The sequence below is a fragment of the Orbicella faveolata genome, unplaced genomic scaffold (assembly GCF_042242905.1).
Source record: "Orbicella faveolata isolate gen_17 unplaced genomic scaffold, um_ofav_v1 contig_36, whole genome shotgun sequence".
Lineage (NCBI taxonomy): Eukaryota > Metazoa > Cnidaria > Anthozoa > Scleractinia > Merulinidae > Orbicella > Orbicella faveolata.
Window position 1 is genome coordinate 3035051 of NW_028301565.1, and position 14950 is coordinate 3050000.

The window sequence follows — 14950 nt, forward strand, 5'->3', positions numbered from 1 at the left end:
ACTTATTAATAGCTGAAAACATAATACCATGCCCTACCCTAACGTTATAGGCATAAGCGACATTCACTCTAATAGAGATTTGCATTTTTTATTTTTAAGAATTCCAGAAATTCATACTGTTCGCCGATGGCTCTTACAGTCAAGCAGGAATATTTCTTCTCTCTTTGGATAATTTCAACTCGGAGACCATACCTGTACCAATAGAGCTAGACATAGATCGGCCGGTTACACTTGATCTGGACATTACAGAAAATAGAATTTACTGGACAGACACTTACCTGAACACAATCTCGAGGGTGTTTATCAATGGATCATCTCCTGAGGTTATCATTTCCGACAATGTTTATTACTCAAACGGACTTGCTGTTGATCCACTGGGCAGAAATATCTACTGGACCGTCATTTCTACAAACAAGATTGAGGTCAGTAGAATGGATGGAACAATGAGGAAGACACTGATACACCAGGACCTGGATTACCCATCGGATATAATACTTGATCTCAGGAAAGGGTAAATATAAGATCTTAGCAATCCTCTTTTTCCATACTTTTGAGAAATAATCATAAATAATAATAATGATCACAATAATATAAACATACTTAATCAGGATAAACGCGTCAGCAAATGCTTCTATCAAAGGGTGCCCTGGGAAACTAAAAATGTAAATGAAATACCGGTAGCAATAAAAATCCTAAAAAGAAGACATATGTAGTAAAAGAAAAAAGCTATATACAATATGAAGTAAAAGATAAAAATTATATACAATTATTAAAAGTGATAACAACTTTCACAGGCATTTTGCACGACTTTCAAGAACGAGAAGAACGAAGTGCATCAGTTATGTATTAGCTCTATCGTAAAAACCTTCCGAGGAATGAAAAATTTATCTGAGATCAGTCTGCAAATTAATAAGGCGCGAGGTTCCCTCAACAAGAAAAGATAGCGTTGTGTTGTAAAATTTGGACCACTATATTACTGAGGACAAAATTCGGGGGACGCACGGTACTCATTTGTAACTTAATTTCTGCATTCCCGATGAGGGAATGTTTTGCATTCCTATAAGCCTCACCCACACTTCTGGGAGCTCGTGGGCTACTGTTGTTGTTATGCAGCTGTTTTTCCATAATTTATTACTGCAGCGATAAAATTATTGTCAAATTTATCGGCGCGGTGGCCTCATGGTTAGTGCGCTCGTCTCCGGATTGATGAGCGGTCCGGGTTCGAGCCCAGGGGCCCGTAACTCGAAGGTCCCGAAAAGTTTTCCCACCCGAAAAGCCGTAGCAAAATCTCAAACCTTTTGACTACAGAGCTGTTTTATTCATATATTCTTAATACGAGCAGAGGTTCTCTTCATACAAGAAGTTTCAGGTGTATACACCTCTCTGTCTTTAAATACCGATTAACTAAGAATGGCTTTTCGGGCCTCAAAAGATTCCGGGGCTTTCGAGAAACGGGCTCCTGGCCGGGGACAGTGTGCTGTGTCCCTGGACAAGACACCTTACCATCACAGTGCCTCTCTCCACCCAGGTGTGTAAATGGGTACTGGCGAACTTAATGTAGGGGGCACCCTGCAATGGGCTGGCATCCCACCCAAGGGGGGAGTAGAAATACTCCTAGTCGTTTCGTTCTACAGAAACCGGGATAAGCTCCGACCTGATGGGCTACTTGGCTTGTATGCAGAGTTGACCTACTTTATCTTAAATGTTAAACGTTTACACATTTTTGGTAAACATTTCAATTGCTATATGATTGTAAATTATCCCTACACATCTCTGTAAATTGATCAACTGATGTAAGCAGATGGTGTAGAGTACAAGAATGAAGTCGCCAACATGGATGTCGATAATAGGCGAGAAAACTACTATTTATTTTGCCTAGGAAATTTTTCGTTACATTTTAATTTTTCCAAAATCCATTTTATAGGTTGATGTACTGGTGTAACCGGGGCGTCGACCACAAGATTGAAGTCGCTAACATGGATGGAGATGATAGAAGGGTTCTGGTCAGAAGAGGCTTGTACTATCCAAACGGCCTTACGCTAGATGATAAAAACAAGAGGCTTTACTGGGTTGACTCATCTTTCGATAGCTTGGAATACTACGACTTACAACATCATACAATAACAACTTTGTTAGAACGTGATTCTATCTTGTCATATCCATTTGGTTTGACCTCCCTTGATGATTATTTATATTGGACAGATTGGTATAGATATGCAGTTTATCAGGCGGACAAGAGCACAGCTTCAAATTCAAAGATTCTTGTCAGCGGTTTGAGTCAGCCCATGGATATACACGCATATGACAGAAATAAAACTCTCCCAGGTAAGATCACTCGCCCGTGGCCTAAATTCTTTTTGTATCAATTCAGAAGATATATATCAAAGTTATTATTTTCTTCGGGCTATTTCCTAAAACTCGATAGAAACAAAGAACCAGCACGAGCTGTTGACTTAGTGATCACGTGAGCAAAGACAACTTAAGCCCCGGCCAAACGATCGCAACATTTAAACACAGCATATCGCAACATTTTGGGCGTTTTTGGCCACCGTGTTGCGACGTGTTGCGACGTGTTGCGACATATTGGGTGTTGTGGACTCAAGTTCGAAAATGATTAATTTTTTTCATACATTTTTGGTTGCTGCATGATGCTGTACTCGTGTGGCCAGGTTCGTGCAACAAAGTTTCCCCGGGGCATGCGTTCCAGTTCGATTTGCAACACCCAACATGTCGCAGCACGTCGCAACAAGGTGGCCAAACGCTCGCAACATCATACGTCCAACAATGTTGCGATCGTTTGGCCGGGGCTATACATTGTGATGATCAAGGTAAACAAGTTGCTTTCTTTTATTCATTGCTTTCTTTTATTCTCTTTGCTTAATCGCGTCCCTGGTTGCTGGTTCTCCTCTGAAAGTTAACTCACATTTGAAATTTTGAAATTTTCAAATTGAACGTCAATTAAAATATTCTTCTAGGGTCCGACTAATATGTACCCCGGGATGGCAGTTCTCAACATGGTTAACATTTGCTCGGTTAAATTGACAGGTAAATCGTCAGGAAAAAAAAAAAAAGAACATTTTAGCGCTACCCTTCTCACTTGCTGTTCATGTGTTATCATGCTGACAAAAATAATGCGAGTAGCTTGGCAAATAAAGTTGCAGAAGTTTCTTTGGAAAATCATGGGTACGCTTTACATGTGAATTAGTATATGTTTTAATAATTGGCCGCTTTGTGGTCCAACGTAAGCCTCCTTTTCATTTTAATAATCTTCTCTACCATCGTCAGATCATCCTTGTTCCTCTTTTAACGGGAGCTGCTCGCATCTTTGTCTTCTAAGACCAGATGGATATCGCTGCTCCTGCCCAGATAACCTACAGTCTGGTGAAGTTTGCATATCTTCAGGCAAGTGCGAAAAAATTGTGAATCTTTTGTGTAAATTATTTCGTGCAGAGTTTTGTAAGTTCACTGTAAATATCCTACTTAAAGATTTATTTTGTAAGAACAATATCCACTTCAGCCTTAATTTATTTTAATTTAAATGACACAATCTAATAAAATTTTACCAGGCCGAGAAACTGAACGAACAATTTCTTATCTTGGCTGACTTTATTGCAATCACCTAATCTTTGACTATTTATAGTTGGTTCAACATTTCAGCAGTGGGATTTTTTTGTGCACTATAATGACTTTCCACTCTTCCAGTGAGCATATAATTTCTTTCTTTTTGTAGCTGTAACTTTACCCTCATCGTCGACTCCAGTAAAGACAGGGTCTAACTCCAACCACCGTTCTCAGAGTGTGGATGTTATCTCGAGCTCCTCTGCACTGAGCAGGGCACTGTTAGTACCTCGTCCTCACACATGGAAACTCCTTTATTTTCAACGCTTCCATGTACTATTTTCAAGACCTTGATCATTTCTTCTACGGCACCAAGTTTAGCCTGCCATTGTCCAAAGTGCTCTACACCTCCCAAGACCGAACAGCAAACCACTACTATTTCATCAACACTGTCATCTTCTTCCATCAAGACCTCTGCCTTGTCTTCATCAAAATCGAGTTCAATTCACCAAACACCGACCCAGAGTGAGCAACAAACCACAGCTCCATCAACATGTGAGCCTCCAACATCTACCGGTACTACTTGTCTTCCCGGTACTTGCAAAAACGGAGGGACTTGTGTTTTACCTGGAAATTACTGCAAATGTGAAAAGATTTTCACTTGGGATGACTGCAGTGTTTATATTGGTAAGTGGAAGTTTATTATGGAGGGCTCTCAGTTTAAGATTAATACATTTATTTCGCAACCGTCTAAGTACAAGGATTTTATAGCTTTTAGTGGTCGATCTCTTTGTAAGGATTTTCACCGGTAGTATCACTCTTTCCCCCTTCCAGTTTGACCATGTCAAACCGGAGGTCTTCTCACCTAATTTAAGTCTATCTTACTAAATTCGATTCCGAGAAAAATCATCGCAACTTAACAGCAAAGTGGTTGTTTTCTAGACCTAGGGCAAGATTCTACATCTGTCAAATCCTCATTGTATTGGTAAGGAGTATTTTAATAGATGGAGCAGTTCCCTATTACATGCTGCACTATTATTTTGATTTTTGCTGTTTTACCTCTAAGGATCGAACACTGTGGAAATTAAGTTGGAGGTCTCTGAGGAGGTATGATGTGCTTCATTCATTGTTTACTTCCCGTTTTTCTCGTAAATCTGTCGCTAGAAGAAGACAATGTCTCACCATTTTTTTCCTTTTAACGGAAGTCTCAACTAGTTATAGCAACTAGTTATAACAAATAAAGTGATTGGATTCGAATCCGTAAGTGTTCCCTTATAGTGATTGTATCGCTTACAGTGCGACTACTCTAACCAAGGCCGCCCGGCAAAATTTTCTACAGATTTAACGAACGAAAAATCGTGAAGGTTAGCAGTAGTTTTCCAACAAATTACCGATGTAATCAAACTGTACATTACAAAGGCAACATATTTGTTGTCGTTGTCATTAGTAACTATATTAAAACTTTTAAAATGCCAGTGGTCAATTTGCAAAGAATTTGATTAAGTGGCCTTAGTCCGAATAGTCCCACTGTAATATCTTTTGATTGAAAATTTATATTTTGATGTTCTCCTTCACTTTATCATTGACCGTCTTCTCTCAACGGCGGCACTATGAAACAATGTCGGACGTTTCGCAATGAGATCTGTTATATTATGAAATATGAGGTAAAAATGATTCCAATCCCACTGACTAGTTACATTTTCTTGCTCCGGATTTTATACTTTTAAGCCTAGTTTAGACGCCGCACTTCACATGATCCGAGTCGAATCGAATTTAGGCCAACCCAAATTAATTTAGATCGACTGAATTGATTCAGACGCCGATATCAATTCCAGCTGAACTAAATTCAATAGAAGATAAAAGTGCATTTCGATCAACGCTGATACGTGCTGAACTCCCGTAGACAATTAGTAAACAACAACCAAGCGCGATCCAAAGCCTTCATGTTAAAAATATAAGAAAATTCGGCAAAAAGGAGCAGAATGAGGCAAACTGCATAAATCTATTTACATGTAACTGCAAGAAAACAACTGATAAATTGGTTCAGATGTCGTACTTCATATGAACTTAATTTCAACATATAATTTCAACTTCCAACCTATTTGTATGCTATGAAATACAACGTAACTTGAGCAAAAAGCCCAACTGCAATATTTAGGTTAATTCACAAACTGTTCACACGTAATTCAAACATAAACGCGAAAACTAGGATGAGTGCACATTAATTTTGATGCAGTTTACCAAGGTGGAGCAGGTTTGCACACGAAAACAGGAAAACACAAACTGCACATATCGGCTTCTTCGACGATCGAAAACTGCGCTGACGCGCAATTTATACTTTTGCGCATGGGTCTTCAAAATACACTAAAAATACATTAAATTAATTTATGTATTTGGTTCGCCTCAAGTTCGGCGTCTGAATCAAAGTCGGTCCACAGCCGGCTGAGCCAGGCGTGAAAAACGGCTGAGCCGATCTGAATTCAATCAGCCGTTTCGAATTGATTCAGACGTCGTACTTCACATGAACTTAAGGGGGCTGAACACAGTTTTTGATACCTGTGTTTCATTTGCCTTTTTCTCTAAAACCCTTGATCCCTCGGTCGCCAAAAATGGCAGCAAGCAAGTTAACAACACAAACTTTGGTTCTTTGATGATTAAGCTGACGTATGTTCCGTTGCCATGGCAACATGAATAAATATAAACAGGCCTTTAAAATCGGTTTTGTTTATTTGTAGAAAATCTAGTCATTAGATTTTCTTTATAATTTGCATGCAACAAGCTTGTAACGATTCTCACAAGTTAACACCATTTTGCTAATAATTTAAGAGAGAGATCTTTAATTATCCCCTGTAAAAGGTTTACTGGAATATCTAGAATTTCCTTTGTTAAAGTTCGGTTATTTCCAATACTCCAATTACTTATTTCCTTAAGTATTTTCGTGCCAAATTTCGTGAAATTCTAATGAGTGGTTCTCGAGAAATAGGCGTATTTCCGAGAGTGCAATTTTTCATTCTCTCGCAATTTTTTCACTTATTACGCATGCGCTGCATTTAACTAGGTTCTTTCGGTGACAACGAACAAGCTGAGAATTGCTGGGTTCTTTACATCGTTACCTTATGTAACATATCTTTTTAATAAGAGACTAACGTCATCAATACACTGCGTTCAATTATAGAGAAAAATAGCACAGATAGTGCGTGCGTTGAGTAAATAAAAGGATCGCTCTATTGACGGGAAGTTGTTTTTTGCAATCCTTGTGCGCGCGCTAAATTGCATCAGCAAAAGCGCGCGCAGAAACTGTGTTCAGTAACCTTAATTCACTGGATTCGATTGGTATCATGCGAAGTATGGCGTCTGAACCGGGCGTTACAAGACTAATCAGTAATACAAAACTAGTCTGGTAGACTGACAGTTTATTACCTTTGGCCTTACAGGGTCAGTGGAATTCGTTGGACTTCAAAATTGCAATAGCAACAGCCTGTTCAGAATTCTTTTGCAAAGATGGTGACTGCTCAAGGTAACAGTAATGAATCAGAAAGGCAATATATAGATATAGCCAAGCCTAAAAAGCGGAGCTCCCATAAAATACTTATCATTTTAACACTCAACGCAATAACCTTTATTCACCAATAAGCATTTAACCAAACCGAATAAGTTGAACAAACAAAACAAGGAAATCTCCATAAACAGTACGCAAAGAAATGCATGTAGAAGGGATTGATAACTGCTTTTCACTCATTGTTACAGTTTGTGAGAGTCATAACGAAACCCGGCGTAACAAAAGAAGAAATTGTAGCAATCTACGAAGCAGCTTATTAGCAGAAAGAAAACTACAAAATTTGGCTTGGCAGTATTTACAAATACGGTTCTATCATTTTTGTCATTAGTTATCGGCGTAAAAGTCTGACACAAAACTATTTGTTTACAACAACTTCGACAAAGCAACTCGAGTGTTATTGTTTAGTGGTTAGCGAAATTGAAACGATGACATTTATAGCATGTTTTAATAACACGGTTTCAAATCAGTAAGACTTTACAACTCCTTTTGAAGCTATATTTCGCCAAAGCCGCGTGACCAGTGCCTTCAAAAGTTTTAAAAAAGACAAAGGCAGTTTCTACTGCAAAATCGCACAAAGGCAGTTTCTACAGCATGAATCGTCCGGGAAGACTTAGAATTAACTAATCTTTTCGATAGATCAGCGTAACAACCATTTTTCCACTGTGGTTCCCGTTTTGTAATTTCACTGAGCATACGAAACCAGTGAACTTGTCTGATTTGTCTAGTTGATCACCTGATGAATCATGTGACGTTTCTTGCACTGCTGCCCATTTTGCGCGCGAATCAGGGAAGAATTTAAAATTGCGAAGAGCTTTCTGCTGTCTTCTTTGTCAATTTTTTCGCTTTTTTATCCTGTTGCTTTGGTATATATTTAAGTAATTATTCCCCTCAGTATCTGTGAATAGTGGTGGATATTGTATCCACCAATAGCCATCTCCAATGTGTGGAGAATAATTGTTGAAATTTATCATTGCAAAAATTACTCGCGCTGAAGCGTAATTTGAAAATTATTTTTGCCCACTGCTTTGTAGTACAGCCGTATAGCTTTACCGTTAAAAAAATGGAATCCAGCTTCGGAACAATACTGTACATTGCCAATTTGTTTTCTAAAGTCCTAAGAGCTACATTAAATCGGGGATCTCTATTCAAAGCTTAGTTGAAAGCACATTGATGGTCATGTCTTTCGGCCGTCGAAGGAAAGAAGAATTCCCCAGGTATTCTTTCCTAGGCAAGGCTTTTATGACTGTCTAGCCCCTGATGTTCCTCATCGGTGCCTCTTAAACAAAAAAAAAACGATCTTTGAGCCCCTTGAGAGGATGGAAATGATTGCCCTGCATCTAAAACGCTAAATTTTGGATGATATTACTAAAAACCGCCACCAATTCTTCAAATAATGGCTATTTTCCGCTGAACGTCACGTGACATATCACGTGAACTGCCAGAAGCATCAATTCTACTTTAAAATGTTCAGGACGTTAAAACCTAACTGTGTGCTAAATTTGGTTTCATTGCCATTTATGCCTTCAGAAATATAACTAATAAACTATTACTACCAGGAAAAGCCTTTTATCCAGGCCTTAAACTACGTGATATTTTCTTCTAGTAATATTTGAGGATAGCTCTTGTGTTAAGTATGTTTTAGCTTTTGAGTTCCATTTTTGCAACAAGTTCCTTGGCGTCGAATTACATATTTAGGCCTCACGGAACGGTATCCTACCCCTTGGACCGCTGATGCCCAATTTTTTGTGACATGCGCAGAGTACTTTTTTTTGGGAAACTGCTGTTCGTAGGGATACGCGGGCTCAACTCGCTAATGTTTACATTCAAGCTCACTCAAGCAAATTATTTTAAAATTGCAACAAAATGTCGAGCAGATGGGACGAAAAAGAGTTCACGGCAGTCATTTTTCCCGGTTAAATCAACCGTCAGTAAAGAAGAAGAAAGAAATTACCGATGAAAACGTGAAAAAAATAGCTGCAAGCAGTGTCCGAGTAGAATTGAAAAACCTGTCGAGCGAGGAAAAAATCGACAAACTCGAGCGAGACTGTAAACGCCTACAGTGTGAAAGTGCCGGCCTGAAGAGGACAGTACAAACTCTACGACGAAGTATAGGTAAGTGTCTGCTCAAGTAGTCATCAAGCCGTCTATAAATCTCCTAAAAAGTGTTTCTTAAAGCTTCTGAATTACCAGTAAAAGCCGCTTTCCCACAAATACATTAAAAATTCGTGGCGATGTCAATTAATGCGAGTTTCGATGTTGTCACTAAATTTTTTAAACTCAAACTTATTTAACGTAATAATATATTACCACTACAAGGGGTCAAGGAATACTTAAAACGAAAATAGTTTTAAAAAGTTTGTAAAATGAAGCAAACTAAATGGTATGGTCACATAGGACACGGCTGTGTCAAAATACCAAACTTGAAGCGGCGATTTTGGCGATCGAGTTGGAAACCGAGTTCCGAAGCAGACAAAAATTTAATAACATACTCTGGACTGGATATCACCGCTTCGCAAAAAAAGGGCTCCTTCATAGCTGGGTACGCAGTAAACAAGATTTGAATCGCAGCTAAATGCTCTTTTAAAAAAGTCTGCTTGCTCGAACCATTGCAAAATGTTCAAAATTAGATAGATATTTAGGTTATTTTTAATTTTCTGTGGCCGACCGGCTTTCGTGTATTACGCCAGTACTTCAGGTACTTTCGTAGGTTCATGTTAACAGCCTTTTAACCAAAAGCGACCGACAAATTTTAGTCTAGTCGTAAATTTTGTGAAAATGCAATTTTTCCCCAAAGGGTTTGTCTGCCTTTCGTTTTGTAAATTCGCAAGTCAACATCTCGACTCGATATAAGCGGACCGCCGAGGAAACAGTAACTTTCAGAAATCCACACAAGTACACTGTATACTTTAGTTTTTCTATCCTTAAATTTATTGTTTAAAAAAAAACAAAATACAAGTAAAACTTGTAAGGCCCTATTTATCATAGTAAGGAACAGTTTTTAATTATGACATTTTCATATTTACAGTATTTTTGAGAAGAATTAACAATGACCTAAGGAAAGATGTCTTGAAGTTACAAAGTGAAGCAAAGAAGCGTGAAAGAACTTTGAAGTCTACTGAATTGAAAACGAAACAAGTCGGTAACAAACTACGAGGGACAAAATCTGCTTCCACAAAGCTGAAAAGACAATTAAAGGAAAATGATGAAAATGTAAAGAAACCTAGGTATTCCCTTGTGGACACATTTTCTCATGGCAAAAATGGAACAAATCGTAGAACAGTCATGATTATGGCCTGCATGAGATATTTACAGCATGCATGTTTGCTTTCTAGCCAAAAGACACCCATTGCATTACATCTAATTTTCAGTATTTTATTCAACTGTAGCCCCCCAACAAATGTTGTTGTCTCGCCATGCACACTGGCAGACTGGAATATCCTATTAGGGGAGGCCGATAAACTGATATTACGCAAAAGATTTGCAAGTAGCCAATATGATTTCCATGTATGGAGTGATGACTCCAACAAAGGTGGCGAAGAGCGGCACATTGTAGGTGTCCACACCTGGTGCCCAGAGATCAATGAACCCAGGGCATATGTCCTTGGTAACAGTTTGACAGCGAGTGGGTCAGGAAAACACCAGTCTGATGTAGAATATCATGTTGTTCATGATGAATATGGCATAACTAATATTTCAGGTTTGGTTGGGGATAATGCCTCAACCCAGAAGGGGAAGGCTAATGGTTTAATAGCAAATAATTCAAGGGTTTTTGAAAAGGACATGTTCTTTGTTGGATGTTACCCCCACGTCCTGAACATTATGTTAAGAAGGATGTGCCAAGCTGGGTTTGGGGCCAAGGGTGACATGAATAACAACCATGTATTGCAACTACTTTATAAGGTATCTTGGCTTCATCATGAACGCCCAAGTCAGTACAAATCAATGTATGTATCCCTAGGAATCTTAAGTAAAGAGCCACCCCTTCCCCAGTCCTTTATTGACACGAGGTGGACATACTACTATGAGACACTTCAATGGCACTTGAAGTATGGTAAAGCCTGTCTACAACTTGGAGAGAGTGTCCTGGAAAGAATGCCAAAGTCAGACAGCCACTACACAGTGTGGCAGAATGTTATCAAGTTGAGCTCCTGTCCAATGATTCAAGTGGAAATTAAGTTTTTGTACGAGTTTCTTGACAAGTTTCTTATTCCATCTCTCAATGCATCACAAGCAACAGATCAAGAACTTGGCTTCTCCAGTGGATACCTGGCACGATTATGGCCAGCAACTGTCCTTAAACATCATGAAACATTAAGTAAAATGTTGATGTCTCCATCAGCATATTTTCCTTTAACTGAGCAGCAGATGAAGATGTCACTGAAGGATCCTGCAGCCATCAACCACTTTTGTCAGGAAGTGCAGAGGCCAATGTTGCAAGAAGCACTTAAAGTTGTTAAAGACCATGGATCAGAGTGGTTGTCCTTCCCCAAGTTATTTGGAATTGGAGCTGATCCAAGATAGCAAAGTTCTTTCTGGTATTCTGTTTTGAAGGCTCTTGAAATTCCTGTCATGCTGCCAACTGAAAGAGAAAAAGAAAGCAGGTCAGTGCAAAATTTCTATGTCCACGGACAAAATCTTCACACATTGGTTTGTAAGGACAGAACTGGTTTAGTTAAATGGGCAGAAGTCTGGAACTTGAAGGAACCAAAACTACTGAATGATATCAAAAGAGTTGCAACATCACCACAGAGTAGTCTCATCAGTAAAGAAGCTAACCCCCACCTTTTCGAGTTCTATACCAAACACATTTTCAGTATTCCTGTGAACAATGTAATTGCTGAAAGGCAGTTCAACCTTTCACAACTTTATCTTCAAAACAACATGTCAGAGCTGTCAAAACAAGCCTCGATAACATTTGTTGAGAACATACTTCACAGTGGAAAAAACAACAACCGCACCACTGAAGCAGCAAGAGAAGTACATGAAGAGAGAATGAAGGCATATGCAAACATGCTGACCTCAGACCTTTTGCAAGAGGCAAGAAAGAAGTTAAATATGATCCGAAAATGTGAAAACCATGGGCCACTGACTGCAAAAGATGTATATCCCAAAGCTTAGGAAGCAAGGAAACTAAATAGCAACACCTCAAGCATGATCCAGTCCCTCAAAGCTGAAGGCCGCAAACTTGAACTGCAGTGGAAAGCTTCCACCAAAGGCACATCACAATTGGAAAACCAGAGGTCATTCCGGCCAACTATCATTACAGAATTCAGAACAGCTGGAAAGGTTCCATCTCTAATGCAACTTGCAGCTACTGAGGTATGGGGTTATGGGCAGGAACTTTCAACACATGACTTACCAAGAGAATGCCAGTTCTTCGTACAAAACCTGCCAAACATTGTACAGTCTTTGAACATTGATCTTCCATCCACTTTGGACATGCATACCACCCAGTTTCCTATACAAGAAGAATGAAAGTCAAATATGGGGTGGCTCTTTCTAAAAAGGTACTTTCACAAAAAGATTATTTTCAATTGTAACAATTTCATACTAAACAAATGCGCTTCAACTATGTTCTATCTGAGATTCAGATAAAGTAATTAGTTTGTGGGGAGTCTTACCCATTTGTAAAATACAAATTGTTGCAGTGTAAATAATAGTGATCATAAATATCAAAATACTTCTGAGTGATTATAATGTAATGCATGATTACTGTAGAGTTGTACAGTCAGCAGTTTACAGTGAATGTGAATATAAAAATACTTCTGAGTGATTATAATGCATGATTGCTGTAAAGTTGTACAGTCGGCAGTTTACAATGGATTTGAACATACATAATTGTTTTTCATTATCATTCATATGGGGCAGTTGTTTAAAACTAGTATGATAAGTAAGCCGCATAATTTTCACAGTAAAAATGTAAGTATTGGTAATTTTTAACGTAAAGTTTGCTTAAAATTACACAAGAGTGTAGCTTGTATAAGATAAAATAACATAAAGCAGTGTACTAATGTACATGAGGTATCATGTTGCATGAGAGAAAAAACAAGGTAGAAAGGAATCGAAAGTAGCCTAATATAGTGGAATGTAAAGCAGAGCAGTGTTTATTAAAACCTGATGTAACTGATAAAACGCACAACAGACTGAATAATTTTATTCCCTCCCAAAATATGAAAATGTTATCAACAGCGGGATGTCTAAACAAGACCACCTTTATTCAGAACATTAAAAATGAAAGTGCCTATTATGCTGGAAAAAAATCATTACTGGAATACCAAACAGTTGTTGTGGCTTACTAATCAATACTAGCAGGGGGTAACTATTTGCATTTACCTGAAAGAATGGAGCGTGAACTCACCTCTCGTAGCCTCGAATTTAACATCTCCCAAGCTGTCTCCGTGCGCTTAGTGCATTCAATATTTATTTCACTACAATATCTTGGGCGCGCGGGGAAAAAGTTGAAATAACTTCAAGAGCAATCAGTCTAGGCCTCCAGACCTTCATTATCCAGGAAACTAGAAGGCAAATCTCCAATTTCACCGTTTCGGTTTTTCGATATCACCGCCTCTGCCCGCTGAGGACGGCAAAAAAGTAAAAAAATACGTATTTCTGCCACTTACGCGACGAAAGAGAAAAAAATTAAAACGGTAGAACTTTCAGCCGTGTCCCATTCTTCCTTCTTTGCACGTCTATGGGCCTAAAACTTCGCGTCGGAAGACGATATTCAGCCAAAAAGTTTACAATAATTTGACTGGAGCAAGTGTTTCCGAGAAACGGTTCAACTGCGCATGTCATAAATTTTTTCCTGCTGATGTACTGCAAACCATTCCGTGAGGCCTAATATTGTCCTCTCTCGTCTTTGTTATTGTTTTTGTCACTCCGCAAAACTTCTAGCAAAATTGCCTTCGGCAATGTGTTAAAACAAACCTAGCGGTGATGAGTATTTTAAATTGTTTTTCGATTTGGTTGGAAGCATTTTGGGAATACGATCCCATTATATCCCTTCATTTCAATCGTCTGTGTTATTGTTTTTGTCACTCGGGAAAGCTTCTAGCAAAACTGCCTTCAGCAATGTGTTAAAACAAACTTATCGGTGATGAGTACTTGAAAATGTTTTGCTCGATTTCTTTGGGAGTATTTTTTTGTGAATACGATTCCATTATATCCCTACATTTCAATCATCAAGATAGGATAAGTTGGTGTGATAAGTTAGCATAGTTGCGTCAATAGCACCGCCAGTACCGCCAGATTTATGAAAGCTAGCTTCAAATTGCCCTGTTTGTCAAATTACTACCCTCCGCTGCTTAACACTCGAGATATTAGTAACTCGTATATTTGGCTTCCTGAAGCATAATAACTTTCTAACTTTATTTACATAGCGGCCGTGTTTTCACGAGCAGTTTTTCAGGTCGCTTAGCGAGTGACAACCGGAAATCCTGTGAAAACAGTTACTTTTCCAACTCGCTTAAAGTTAAGCGAGTCGGAAAACTTCAATAGAATTCTCATTAAATTTAAGCCACCAAAACAGGTAGCTTAAGCGAGTTGATCATTAATTTTAGCCAATGAGAAGTTTCTTGTGGTTATTCATCTGACGGGGCTGTCAAATCGAAATATAACAGCTACTCGCCTCTTCACTGGAATCGCCCGTGAGTCTGGTCGAAACAACCAACAAAATTGCATTGACAAATAAAATGAAACGTTTGCTTAGAGATACGGAAATGTTCGCGCCAAATGTTACCTGCATGGTGGTTTAAACCAAGTTCTCGAACCAAAATTTTGGCCTTTCAAGCAACCACGCGATTTTTCGTCTACGGCATATTTTTCTCTGCGAAT

The 14950-nt window shown here is 38.7% G+C and overlaps 2 protein-coding genes across 2 annotated transcripts in view; both read left to right on the forward strand.

Moving 5' to 3' along the window:
* Positions 1 to 3418: 3418 nt before the first annotated feature.
* LOC110041364 (uncharacterized) overlaps positions 3419 to 14950 on the forward strand; it is a 22537-nt gene continuing 11005 nt past the window's right edge. Inside the window, exons 1-3 of the mRNA XM_089275183.1 lie at positions 3419 to 4245; positions 4625 to 4665; positions 6993 to 7075. Of these exons, the coding sequence (XP_089131309.1) occupies positions 3861 to 4245; positions 4625 to 4665; positions 6993 to 7075 (509 nt within the window). The 5' untranslated portion in view covers positions 3419 to 3860. The remainder of the gene's footprint in view (positions 4246 to 4624; positions 4666 to 6992; positions 7076 to 14950) is intronic.
* LOC149102002 (uncharacterized) lies at positions 10106 to 13294 on the forward strand (the record flags this gene model as incomplete). The annotated part of the gene is made up of 1 exon (XM_089275184.1): positions 10106 to 13294. A coding segment is annotated over one exon (1533 nt), but the record flags the coding sequence as incomplete, so codon positions are not given.